Below are 14,801 nucleotides of genomic sequence, written 5' to 3' on the forward strand. Positions count from 1 at the left end.
AAATGGGAGTGAGACAAAACATTTTTTGAGCATTAAATTAATTGAATGACAAGATCCAACCATGCAAAATATGACTTAAACTTTTGATCCAGACATTTAGTTTAATAAAAAAAATAATGAAATTTAATAATAGTAGTAAAATTAAATATAAATTTTACTGTAACAAACACTCTTTTGGTGTGGAGGGATATTAAGAAATATTTATCCATCTCAGATAAGTTGTCTCTTAAGTCTCCACTTGCGCTTAATCTTAATTTTTCCCACTTCAGTACAGAAAAGCATTGGCTTTTTGACTTGGAGGTCTGAATTAGGTCTCTTATTTTATGATGGCCAAATGAGATCATTTCAGGAGTGAAGACAGAAATTTAATCTGCCCAGTAAAGATTTTTGTAAATTTAAATACGACACTTTTTAGAGTTGCAGTTAAAGGTTAAAAGCTTTTCTCTTCATGAACTCTTAAAAAAAGATCTCTATATGCATTGTTGTACAATGTTGATGCCTTAAGGATGACATGGGAAAAGGACTTAGGGTCTATCTCAGTGATGAGGAGTGGCTATCTGCTGTCTGCTTAAATATCTTTCCCAAAAGTGATTAAATTTCGGGTCACGAACAAAACTTTAAATGTATTCATAGAATTTATTTAACCCCAGTTCGCCTCCATAGAAGATTTCCCAATTGTTCTCAGCGATGTTTCAAATGTAACATGGAGATTGGCACAGCGATGCATGTGTTGTGGGATTGTGACAAAATCAAAATGTACTGGAAAGAGATTCACAAAGCTTTTTAAAAAATAATTGGGAAGTCATTTGCTTTGTCCACAACAGATATACCTTTTGAATTGTACAGTGGAACCGTGTCTTGATTGTGATAAAGAATGTGTACTGAATTTCTGTATATACTTGGCCAAAAAGTGTATATTATTACTATGGTCAACTGCTCAGATACCTTCGGTCAACATGTGATTGAGTCAGGTGACCACATTTTTTCCACTGCAAAAATTAACTTATGATTTACATTAAAAATCTGAGGTGTTCTGGCGAATTTGGTCCTCTCTCTGGAACTTTCTTGAGGGTCTTCATTGACTATGCTTTCCTAACCTCGTTTTATAATTTTCATTTATTTTTGTCTTTGCACTTAAGCATTTATAGCCATTTGAATGTGTAATACAATTTTGCCTGTTGTTGAGATACTTGTACCTCTGCTGTTGTTCAATGAAAATTTTAATTAATACGAAAATAAATTAAATATCGATTACAATTATAGTCATTATCCAAATTGTTTTTTGTTGTCATCTTATACTATACTTTATTACACTCAACAAAAATATAAATGCAACACCTCTGTTTCTGCTCCGATTTTTCATGAGATGGACTTAAAGATCTAAAATTCATTCCAGATACACAATATTACCGTTTCTCTCAAACATTGTTCACAAATCAGTCTAAATGTGTGATAGTGAGCACTTCTGCTTTGCTGAGATAATCCATCCCACCTCACAGGTGTGCCACATCAAGATGCTGATCTGACATCATGAGTAGTGCACAGGTGTACCTTATACTGCCCACAATAAAAGGCCACCCTGGAATGTGCAGTTTTTTGCTTTATTGGGGGTCTGGGGACCCCCAATAAACTGCCTTTCCTAAATTACAGTGTGCGATAAAGCAGGGAAACACTTAAATGTGCAGATCAAGTGGTCCTCCAGGACTGGAGTTGAGAACTGCTGTGTTATATCAGTCATTCATTCTGTATATTATGTTTATTCTGTACAGGGTCACAGTTGGCCTGGAACCTATCACAGGAGACTTTGGGTACAAGGCGGGGTCTTAACAGGATGCCAGTCTATCATAGGACACACAAACATATATACTCACACACTTACACAACACGGGCATTTTGGAAACATTAATTAGTCTAATCGTCATGTCTTTGGACTGTGGGATGAAACCAGAGCACCCACTGCAAACCAACCTAGCACAGTTAGAACATGCAGAGATGTGAGGCAGGAATCGACCATGGAGGTGTAAGCCACAGTCCACTAACCATATAAATGTGCTCCTCTTTTTTTATACATATTGTTTAGCAACAGCTGAGATAATTAAAGATTACCAAATGATTAAAAAAAAAAGAAATAGAAAAACTAATAATAACGTGGTGGCCTTTTTCTCTGTTAGAAGGAGTCTCCAGTGTCAACACATGACAGTCTTACTTTCTGTTTTTTTTCCAGTAATGTGACAATCTGCAATATATTTTCTTATTACCAACATGGAGGAATAGAAATGAAAAGAACCAGTGATATAAATAAAAAAAAAGCAATAACAGGAATTAACTTGTCTCCTGTACATTCCACAGCAAGGCATGCAACTTTAAATGGTTAAAAGTGTCATTCAAAGATGCAGTTACCTGCCATGTGCTTTTATGGAAAATAATCCACTTCTTCACACCACCCTATATGGATTATTGTCCTATTACAGCACAGTCTTTCATGTTTAATGAATTTTATTATATTATATAAAAAATAGATTAGATTAAATTATATGATATTATTTGACATTATAATAATCATTCTAGGCCAAGGGAATTTATTGGACTTTTCCAGAGCTAAATTTTCATAATTTTAATTCTTTAACATAAGACTCACATTATTAAAAAAAAAAAAGTTGATCTGACCTGGACGTTATTATTATTTTTATTTTTTATAGTTAAGCCTTTTATTTAAAATCTAAAATAATAAAACACTATGGAGTACAGTACATGGAGAAAAATAATTTACAGAGCTGTTGGACTGAACGTCTTTTCTTAGGGCGTTAAAATTATTCATATGCACAAAAAAGGAAAATCAGCAGATGGTGCTAGTGGTGAGTATAACCGCCAGTGTTTGGCTGTCTGTTTATTTATTTATTTATTTATTTATTTATTTATTTGTGAGATCAATTTGTCATTTACTGTTCTTGTAGACCCAATAGATTTATTTTAGAAACAAAACATGCAAAACCTTATGTTGTTTATTATTTGTATGTTGTTGTTTTTTACCGGTTGTGTTATTCTAAATTCAACAAATCAAGAATAATTTATTATCACTGCACTAATGTAGTGAAATTTAACAATACCACTTTCTGCATTACATCCAGAAATGAAAGTAGATATATTGTATAAGAACATAAAAGGCTGTGTATGAAATTATAGGTGAAAAAAGGAATTCTGTATTAGAAATAATGTATGCATGTAAATTTTAACTTACACAAAGAATACACACTGGTGCCTTGCTCCTCCAGGTTCTGAGTTTGATTCCCACCCTGGTTCTGTGTGCATGGGTGTTAGCATGTTCTCCCTGCGCTTGGTTGGTTTCTATCAGGTACTCCGGTTTCCTCCCACAGTCCAAAGACATGCAGATTAGGGTAATTGTTATTCCCAAATTGCCCATAGTCCCAAATTGTGAATGAACGTGTGAGTGTGTGTATATGTGTGCTTTGTTATGGATTGGTGTCCCATCCATGGTGTCGTAAGTATCCAGGCCCCCTGCAAACCTGTACACAGGATAAATTGGCATGGACGATGACTGAGTGAGTAAAGAAAATGCTCTAGGCATGTATCGAACTGAACTGTATATTGTGTAAGCAATATGTTGGAAAGTTTTGTGTGTTTTGTGTTTCTGAGAGGTACATATGATGTTATGAGTAGGCAGGTGTGTCATCAGCATTGCTGTTGGTAATATGCGTAGGTAAAGTGGAGTGAGGTTTGTTTTAGTGGTATAAGTGTGTATACTGCAGGGTCATTACTGGGACACATAACCCACCAAAGTTGCATCAATTGTGTAGTTACTGATATATAATAGCTAATTGGATTATATAATTACATAAAACAATACACAATACACAGATTGCAAACAATCAACAGAGATTTCCCCCCTGGGCTTCCAATCAAATAATCATTATGTCTCCAATTCAAGGCAACTGCTTATTTTTTTCCTGTGGAAAATCTACTGAAGCCAGTAAAGTATGCAAAATAGAATTGTGGAAATACAATACCAGTGATATTTTTTGTGTTTTTTTTTTTTTTAGTTAAAAATATCATACTTAATAATTACATTATCCAGCTCTTACAGTAACTGCTATGTTGGTGTGCCTGTACAAGCGCCTCGTGTTTCGCCCTTCATCCGTCATCAGTTGTTACAACTTCACTCCTGGATTTCCCTGCAGCTGGCATCTTTACAGGCAGGATGCCATGCCCTTAAGTGTCCTGTTAGGTCATACAATACACCCTCACAGTGTTGAGGCAACAAATGTATAGTGGCAACAAAATTAGATTCTTCTAATACTTATATATTTAGATTTTTTTTCACTTATTTATTAGATGTGCTATAAATTCCATCTGATCTCATTTACTTCTAATTTCAGTAAATGGACATTCATAAAACATATGCACTAACATTATTAAGAATTTCATTTAGTGGCATTACGAGCAATAACTTAAACCTAAGTATAGAATGAAAGGGTTGATCTCAACAGGTTTTTAACATAAACAACATAAAGATGTCTTTCCGAAGGTACAGGTCAACCAGGTCATGATTGCAGTGATATTTTACTCTTAAACAGTAAAAAGGAGCACTTTAAATTACCAAGCTATTTATCTTTGCAACAGTCCTCTCACATAATTCAATTGTATTTATTCTAATGACAACAAATTTTGATGCATAGATTTCATTGTAAAACTATAAAAGTCTATTTGTGCATCCTTTGCATAAAAGCAGGCATTAGTCTATATACAATACATATGACACATTTTGCACCACACACTATATAATGCTTTGGCAATTATATGTTCAATGTTCATTTTATTTTTAGGCAACAGACAGGAAGGAGAATATATGACATTTGGGGCCTAACTAAAATAAATGATGAAGTTGAAGGGGAAATGTGATGAAGCGAAGTGATAATGTTATCTTATATAGTTTATTTTTTTCAGCAATTGCTAATATTTACTACCTGTGTTTTGTTGCTCTGATGTTTGGAAGGACGCGTTGGATATTTGTGCATCTGATATCCGCACAGTTGGAGTAGGCATGTGAAAGGAAAAAGAGAGGGAGGGGAAAGGGCAGGAAGCACACCCACTGGACTCTTTCCTGCAAAAGATACGCTGTGTTTGCCGGGTGACCTGTCATTTTCAACAGATGGTATTTTTTGTCTTCCGCTTTACTCGTGAGCACTATTTAAAAATGTGGCTTCGAGAAATCTATAAACTTAGAGCAGCTGTTCACAGATCAAGTTCGGCGCTTGGTACAGTATGAGCTGATTAAATAATGTTTATAATAAAGTCCCGAATGAATGGACAGAGCCCTAGAAACAAGCTGGGCCAATGAAAAGTTTGTAAAGCGTCCTGTATTCAATAGCAAACCTATTGAATCTATCCATGAATTTCTATCATGTCTAACTCTGGCACTGAGGGCCACAATGACTGCTGTTTCCTGTTGATGCCCAAAAACCATGAATGTCTCAGCTGTGTCACAGGTCATAGGATGTGTGCCTGCCTTTTCCTCTTTTAATCCGGGTTTATTTTACTGACACACCTTTTACTGACCATGCACAATCTGCACACACTCACACATGGCATAATTATTTGATATTCCAGCACTTACAATCACTTACAATAGATTTTGTTAATTATTGAATGAAATGTCTATATTAACATGACATAAGACAGTAGTTTTTTGTGCCTCAACATTCAAGTTGTTGGGTGAATACAATAAAAGACGTCTTATCGCTTGGGCTGGGTGTGACATGCTGCTCAGGAACAAACAGGAATCAGGGTCAAGAGCCTGCCAGAGTCAGGTTGAAGGTTAACGGGGATGTTTATTTGAATACATTAATGTCCTACTGTCACAAAAATTCTTGGCCACATTATCTTATCTACCTACCGTTTGGGAGTCTGTAAGTTCACACATACACACATATCCTATATACAACAAGTTATTTGACTATATATATATATATATATATATATATATATATAGTGTGTATATTAATGTTCTACTGTACTGTATAGATGTGTTTGCTACTTATGCTGTGTAAAGTTTTCAATTTCTTCTAATCCGAGGTGCTGTTAATTTAATTTGTTAAATATGTTTATTTATTTGTGTTGGAGAAGTATTTTTTTGAAATAAAACTCTCTCTCTCTCTCTTTCTCTCTAACTCTCTATGTTTTGGAATATATATATATATATATATATATATATATATATATATATATATATATATATAGTAAATAAAACTCTCTATCTCTCTAAAACACTCTATCTCTCCCTTTCTCTCTCTTTCTCTGGTGTTTAATCTGGGAATGTCAAGAACAGGATGCTGCAGACTGGAGGAAGCCCTAGCGGCAAACCCGTGGTGTCCAAAGCAGCTCAGCCAGCAGGAACATTAATTATATAGCAGGGCTGGCTTCAGGAAGGGTCCCGGACATCCTACCATATCTCTTTTTTCGCCTTATAAAGAAGAAATTCACATTGGCTCTCTCACTGCTTCAGGTGACATTCAGATTTGCTGTATAAAATTAATGAAGCTGGCTTTAGAAAAAAGCTTTGTTCTCCGTTTAGCACAACCTTCCACATCCACGGAGGAGCATTACTGCCGTGTGTAACGGAGAGGTACACAGAAAGACATACAACATGATGGAGCTGAAGATTCAGCTGGTTCCAACAGGAGAGATCATCCTGTCTCCTGGGAAGAATGGCGAAAGCTATTGTAACTGCTGTGCCAAGGTAGAAGCTTTATGTTGTTTCTTTTAAAAACTCATATAAAGGTGTATGATAAAAGCTGACAAGGTGAAGCAGCAAATTGTTGTCGACGTGCTCTGATGCTGTGGAAATCAATATGAACAACACTAAAGTTTTCCACTTCGGGGACTGGAGTGTAATTACAGACATATTTAAAGCAAACTTAAAGTGCAGATTATATTTAGTATGTGTATATTTTAGCTCACTCCAGGCTGAATTCATTTCCTGATTTCCTTACTCCAGTGTAGCTAACAAGACGTGTTGAAATGCAGATTCAATAACTTTTTTCTGATTTCTCACCTACTGTATATCTCAGAGTTAATATTAACATGATAATTTCTGCTTGGTGGCATTGAGAATTTGTAAATAAAATACATGTAATTTTATATTTGATAGATGAAGAAAAAAACATTTGAAAAAAACATTTTGAAAATATGAGATGGGTAGTGATATATATGTTTTTTATATATTTGCTTTATTATACATACAGTAAACTAACTGACCTAAATTGTGTGGGTCACTAAAACAGCTCTGACCGGTTGAGGCATGGACTCCATAAGATCTCTAAATGTGTGCTATGATATCTGGCACCAAAACATTAACAGCAGATCCTTTAAGTCTTGTAGGTTGTTAGGTGGGACTCCATGGATTGGACTTGTTTTGCTCAGCACATCCCACAGATACGTGATCAAATATAGATCTGGGGCGTTTGGAAGCCTCAACCCTTGAACTCTTTGTCATGTTCTTCAAAACATATATTTTTTGTTGGCAGAGTGACAGGGTACATTATCTAGCTGGTTAGGTTCCAATAATTAGGGAACTCCGTGGCCATGAATTAATGTACTTGGCTGGCAACAACATTTAGGTTAGTGGTACATGTTAAAGAAACATACCTTTGAATGACAGGACCCAATGTTTTCAAGCGACCTCTATCGGCTTACTTTTTCCTATAGTGCATCCTGGTGCCATCTCTTTCACTGCTAAATGATGCACACACAACCAGTGGTGCATATAATGTAAAAGAAAACCTGATTTAATAGACTACGCCATCTTCTTAAATTGCTTGTGTGTCCACTTCTGATGCTCAAGTGCTTTTATAGATAATGATAATCATAGCCAACATTATCATTTTCAGCATTTTGTTCAGATCAAATGGGCTACACTTGTTATCTTACTCACATCAGTATTAATGGCTCACTGGTTGTCCTTCCTTACACCATTTTAGTTAGTACTAACCACTGAATGACAGGAACACCCCACAGGACCCGCTGTTTTGGAGACCCAGTCACCTAGACATTAACGTTTTGTCCGTGATAAAGACTTTATAAGAACCCTATGGATTATCCATTTTTCATGTCGCTAATACTTCATCTTTGACTGTTCACACAGCCTAGCATATCTGACAGGTGCCACTGTAATGCAATCATCAATATTATAAATGTGACCTGTCCATGGATTTAACGGAAGGCTGATCAGCGTGATCATTGTGTATCTATATATTTTTATTACATAGTTTATAGCATTAGACAAGGTAGGATTTATTACTATAGCATCAACAAAAACATACTCACTTATAAGTATTTATTGGCAAATATCATCATGGTTATGTAATCCGGGAAATTCGTGTTTAAAAAAACGTTCACACTGATAAGTGAGAGTTCATCATACAATTTTTTTTTTTGAAGGAGTCATATCTGGAATGCAGTGAAGCTGAGATTACATTATGGGTAAACAGACATTCTGGAGCTGAATGCCTTTCCTGACATTCCTTTAAGGTCACATCACCCCCTCCCCTCTGTATGTTTATGTATGTGCCTGGCATCAGCGTGAAAAAGAAGCTAATTTACTCTTTGAGCTATATTGAAAGCGTTATCGAGGCAGGAACAGTAGCTGTTATGCCCATTTCCATTGACCGGTGAAAGGAGACAGGTACACACCCTGAAGTACAAACTGTCTGTCCAGCTTTTTCTTGTCAACAGGAAACAACCTTTCCTCCTTGTTTGGCTTGGCGACCCGAACTTACTTAATGCTGCTCTCACAATGAGTATCATTCTTGCGCACAGGATTAATCACCCAGCATGAACTTCCGAGCATCTGAGGTCACCATTGCAACAGCAGTTTGTTTTAGTTTTAACCATTTTGTTAGAGGATTCAGATTATTTTATGCAAATGTTATGTAATTTAGGGTGTTTTTACTGCTCTGAACACATCAAAAGGCATCAAATTGTTGACCCAAACAGTTTGGAAAGGGTATTTTATATTTATTAGATACAATTACTTATATACAAATATACATTACTTTATAGGTATAAAAGTGACTAAGTGTAAGCCCATCTATTCCTATGCAGCATTTGTCATTCAAGAATAGTGTATAAGTGTATATACCGTATCCCTGTGTACCCGTGTTATAAAAGCTCTGACTTGTGCAGTAGGTGCCTCTGCGTACAATCTGGCAAGGGATTAAGGGTGAATAAATAGCCTATTTATAGTAACATAGCCCCATCCAGGGCATTTTCCTGCCTTGTACTTAGTGTTCCAGAGCATCATCATCATCATTATCATCACCTGATAAGAATTAAATAATTCTAATTCACAATTATTGATAATGAATGAATGATTATCTTAAGGTAAAGTTAAGGAAGTTAAGGTCAATGTTAATCTTAAACCAGTTGAGGATGATTTGCGTTTCACATGTTCCCTATATGTAATTTAGGAGAAATGCTGGGATTATTCTGATTAAATCTCATATTATGAGTGTCACAGGTGTTTGATGTTGCAGCATTTGGGTTCCTGGTTTAAGCTTATGTTACTGTCTGCTTGTGTTCGCCTTGTGTCTATGTGGGTTTTCTTAAAGTCCTCTGGTTTTCTCCCATCTTAAAGAAACATGATAGTTGGTGAACTGACTACAATTAATTGCTCATAAGTCATCTGCATGACACCTTATCTAGGGTGTATTCCCACCTTATACCACATGGACCCGGGATAGACTTTGGATCGACTGCAACTATGACTAGGATTGTAGTAAATCAATATAAATGAGTAAGTAAATTAAAATATGAATAAATGAATGAATGAATGAATGACATAGAATGTGAATTATACAATTAGAGGTATGTGCAGTTTGAAACTGCAATAAATGGGCAGAAAAATTGGCCAATTTGTTGTGTGTTCAAAAATGGAATTATGTGTGACTTTCTGACACATTCCATGTGCTGCATGGAGGTGTGTGTGTGTTATTACAGACGGCTTTTAAGCTTCCTCACATCCGACAAACGTCTTCCATAATACACAACCTTAGACCTCTGGTAGCCTGTGTGTGCCATGTTCATTTGTTGCTAGTCTTCTGAGAATTTGACTTAGATGCAATACCACTAAACATCACTAGATGGCAGGCTAAATCAATTTAAGTCGAGAAGTAACAACGCCTAATCACTTGAAGTCTCAGCTTGTGAGTTTAGTGTGTCTCAAGTGAAGGGACATTATTTACACTAAACAAAGCATTTAATGGAGTGGATTTTCAATTGTTTATTTTTAGACATTTAAATTCGCTAGCTTTGACTTAACAGGCTACTGCAACTAAAAATAATTAGTCTTATGTGTATGTAATCAAACGATGCTAAAAACGAACTAATGAAAGCTTAAGGGTATGAGGGTGAATGGGGTTTAGGTAGAATATATTATATTGCTGACTCCACACACACACACACACGCACACACACGCTGGATGTGGGCTTGGCTGTGTGAACTTCCTGTCGCTAGGTGTACAGTGTGCTTGAAGGGGTGGGGTGGCCTAGTCACTCTATCTGTCTCATAACACTTCTCCATTAAGAGCTTAGCTCATTCTTTACTTCAGCTCAGTCAGGTAAAGGAGCGGTTTCTGATTTCGTTTTTGTTGTCGGATTTTCTGAATGAGCAGTAGAGGGGAACCTACTGCTTTGACTTTGTTCATCTGTTCCTGAGTGCATCAGTAGCCTACATTCATTCAGCCCAAGAGCTGATTAGAGTTTAAACCCTTAAGAAGAAGAAGAGGGTGCTGACGGAAATTTACCGGGATTTGTTCAACCGTTTTGAATGAATGCGATGTCCTACATGTCCATAGTGAGACCCTGAATCTGGAGAAACGCTTTAAGAAACGATTCCGGCTTTGACTTGAAGGTAAGATGACTTTAAATGGTACACTTCAGTGTATCAAACTACATATGAATATTCCAGAACATCAAAGCGAACGCTTCAAGTAGCTTCAAAAGCTTTGCCTTTTAATGTTTCCGAGAACGTTCATTCCGTTTCCCTCATGTTGATAGTTTTGTTTCATTTTCAAAGCTTGTTTCTTTTTCCTTTTTAAACACTGCCACTTCAGCTTGATCATACTCGTTACTTTGTAATTACCCCGTGAGACGTAGCGTTTCTCTGAACCGTAACGTTACAAATCTGCCTGTTTTGGATTGTGAAACGGTTTAACACGCGCTTGCGTGGTGAACGCGCCCCAAGTCACTTTACACGTGATGTCACTCGGTTTCTTCGCTCATTCATTGAGTCAGAGATTGCGTGATACCAGACACACATACATACATACATACATACAGCACATCTGCTATGGAAAAATGCTCACCAGTGGGTACCGGAGCAGCTGCTACCCAGTGAACTCCCTCAGCCCCAGACATGTCAAGACTTTTATCACAAGCTCAAAAGTATTAGAAACCAAGAAATAGGAAGTGGCTTGTCATTATTACATGTGAGAGTACTTGTTGAGAGTCCTGCTAAGGTTATAAGTAGGTCGTGTCCTTGAGTGTCCTCTCACGCGCGCACTCCCTCTGTGAGCCTGTCATTTCACCTCAAACATCTACAACCTTCACGTCTTAGAGAACTCGGAAGGGGGGTTAAAAAAAGAAAAAAAAAACCAAGCCGGATTTCCCAGATAGAATGAAAAGAGGTGTTGAGTAAGAAGTTGGCTGATGTTTTGCTATCAGTGCTGCATGAACAATCCAGACATGTTGGTGCATTTCTTTGGAGATAAGGCCAGGTTTGGGAGTTAAAAAAAAACAAAACAATAATAACCCCCAACCTCTTTCAAAAATGTTTTTTTTTCCACTTTACATCAGATTATTTGCTGTTAACATTTTAGACTTTTATTGAACCGAGTGCGAAAGCAGAAAATACACCATTGATGGTATTATTTTTCGAGACTGGGCCTGATTTCTATCCCCAACTGTAGATCTTGTAAGTCATATCAGGTGAAATTCCTCATAGATTCGATCTAGTTTTTTTTTATTTTTTTTTTATTGTTTGCTTTTAAGCCTGTTTGTCAGAATGTGCCAGCAAATGGATGTACACGAATAAGTTAGATTGTTTATTTTACATTGCCATCGTAAATGTCGGTGTAGGAGCAAACAACAGCAGATACAGTTAATAGATAAAGCACTCGAAACGAAGTACACCCTGTTGCCTGTATGTTTATGTTAGTTATGGTGTTATACTAATACTATACTATACTGTTATGGTATACTACTAATCAGAAGGTCCTAAGTTCAAACCCCAGGCACTTTGGGAATGGAAGTTACCCTAATCTGGAGGTCTTTTCACTGTGGAAGGTAACCGGAGAAAACCCACCAAGCACAAGTAGAACATGCGAACTCCATGCACACAAAGACGGGAATTGAACCCGAACCCTAAAGCCCTAGAGGTGCAAGGCAACAGTGCTAACCACTACACCATCGTGCCCAATACAGTCAGCCAAAAAAATGTATACACATTTAGACTTGTATACCTTTTTTTTTTTTTAGCTGTTTGAAATTATGATTAGTGATGTCATGCAATAATTGTACTGGACTTTGGTTTGGTGAAAAACCGAGCAGCTTTGGGCTTTTTTTTTCCTCCATGGAAGCTCCCTCCCTTGTCAGAGCTTTACTGTATCAGCAGAAAGCTGAGTTCTTTAGCAGCAGGAACCTGAGCTCAGGGCCAAACATAAAAGGGCTAATGGCGTCTTAACTGCTTGTTTAGTCTATACCATTATCATGTAATTATACAAAATGTATCTGTTGTGAGTCAGGATTGGCAGATTTAGCGGAGGCACATGGTAAGTCTTTTTCAGGGGCAGGAGCAGTGACATGGACTATGGAGGTGTCAGCTGTCAACGTATGGGTGGCCCTGGAGAGAGAGCAGGGGATACACCTGTTTCAAAAACCCACATAGCAGGAAGTACCAAGTACTGGCCTAAAGCCTTGCCAAGAAGGGGGTTTTTAACCTTCTCAAGCTCTTTCAGTTCAGCTCTGACGACACTTACCAGAATTCCTGTCTCGAGAGATTATTCATTGGTAATCGCTGATATATTTTGTCTCTCATGACTTGCGGTTTGATGTGTTGGTTTTCAGTAGAACAGAAAAGGCAACAGAGCGTGGACATTTCCTGAGTTTGAAATCTGTGTCCTTCGTTAGCAGAAAGAGAACTGCACATCCCTTAAAAACAGAATGCCTCGGTATGTGGAATCAGTTTTAGGAGGAATGAGTAAAAAGCCTTGGCACGTCATTGTTGGGTCTGCAGCTTCTCTGGATTTAGCTGCGGCTTTTTCCTCCCAGAGCTTCTCCGTGCTGAAGGGCACCGCCCTTGGATTGAATTCAGTTCCATATTAGGGGAAACAAAAAAACTAAAGACACTCCAGCTTTACCTGGCACTTCACAGCTCTCCGATCTATTAACCTGAATTGTTCAGATTTGGGTCATTGAGTTTAGTCGTGGCTTATTTGCTTCCTTTTAAGCAACATGGCGTTACATATACATGCATTCAAATTGTTCTGCTCAAAGAAGTCAAATATACTGACTGTGCCATTTCTGGAGGTTAAGAGCCTGGTACACACATGCACGCACGTGGACAAGATGTGCTGATCGGCTCTGTGCAGGTTGTTATTTAATCCTCTGACAATCTCTGTTTTGATGATGACAGACAGAACACTGGAAGGAGATGAAGGGAAACAGAAGTGCTTGCTAGAGGCTAGTGCGCAAAGTGAAAGTATTATGTTGGTATCTGCAAATGTTGTGGGAATCAAATAGTTTTACATCCAACTGTAAAAAAAAAAAAATGTTCCCTGGAGAATCAATTTTTTTATTTATTTTTTTTGTGTGGAAAAGATTGCTTTCATATTTTAGATCATGCCAGTGAGCTTGTGCTAATCTGTGGTCTGTCAGCAAAGCTAAATATCGTGTTATATAAAACGTCAATGATTAGGAACATTTATTGTAGATGCTACTTCAATCTTTTTTGTTTCCTGAAAAGATTAAAATCATAGCGAAGACTGCATCATTGTGCCATAAATTATCTCAGAGAAGAAAAAATAGCTGTAGTCGCCTTTTCACTATTACAGCGTATTACTCGCAGTATGTACACGTCTCTCCTTATCTTTACCAGAACCTAATTTGCAAATCTATCATCAGTCGTGTAGTGTAATGAAGTATATCGAGTCATTCAGCTTATCAAACCAACACAAAGCATACATAATAAAGGTTTGTTTATAGAGAATTAGATTCTTATTGTTGCTTCATTGTCAACCAGCTGACCTGAAACACAAGAAATTTCCAGATGCAATATGCAACATAACCCCATGTTGTTAAGGACATGTTTTCATGTTTCCTTTTTGTTTGTCAAAACTGTATGTAAATATAATGTTTGTAAATGTTTTCTAAGTAGAAGTAATGATGCTGAAGCTGTTTTTATTGCATCAAAGCTTATTTGCAAAAACATGCTAATGTGGGAAACCATTATACAGTATACCACACCTAAACACATGCTCGGTTTCGCACACTTGCAAACATTTAAGATCTGGATTAAAAATTAACCTGGTTTATTTTACCACAGAGATAAGCTCTGGAGTTCACACCAGGTGTGATAGGAAACTATTGTCTATGGACTCTAAAATGATAAATTGAAGGTAGACTGATTCAGTTCATTTTTTGGGGCATTGCATATTTTTTAATTTTTTTGATTTAGTAGGACTAATTTCTTGGTTTGAATTCTCTCAAGGAGATTTATTCTTTACAGGTTT

At 36.9% G+C, this 14,801-nt stretch overlaps 1 protein-coding gene across 2 annotated transcripts in view; it reads left to right on the top strand.

The window, feature by feature from the left end:
• The first annotated feature begins 6,413 nt into the window (after window positions 1-6,413).
• Window positions 6,414-14,801, top strand: part of myo1cb (myosin Ic, paralog b) — a 53,337-nt gene continuing 44,949 nt past the window's right edge. Inside the window, exon 1 of one of the 2 annotated variants that reach the window (XM_053507004.1) lies at window positions 6,414-6,754. In XM_053507004.1, coding sequence (XP_053362979.1) covers window positions 6,662-6,754 — 93 coding nt within the window. In that variant the 5' untranslated portion in view covers window positions 6,414-6,661. Of the gene's footprint in view, window positions 6,755-10,546; window positions 10,925-14,801 lie in introns of those variants that run through there. The other variant, XM_053507007.1, reaches the window with a different exon arrangement.

This window comes from Clarias gariepinus, chromosome 11, assembly GCF_024256425.1.
Source record: "Clarias gariepinus isolate MV-2021 ecotype Netherlands chromosome 11, CGAR_prim_01v2, whole genome shotgun sequence".
Classification (NCBI taxonomy): Eukaryota; Metazoa; Chordata; class Actinopteri; order Siluriformes; family Clariidae; genus Clarias; species Clarias gariepinus.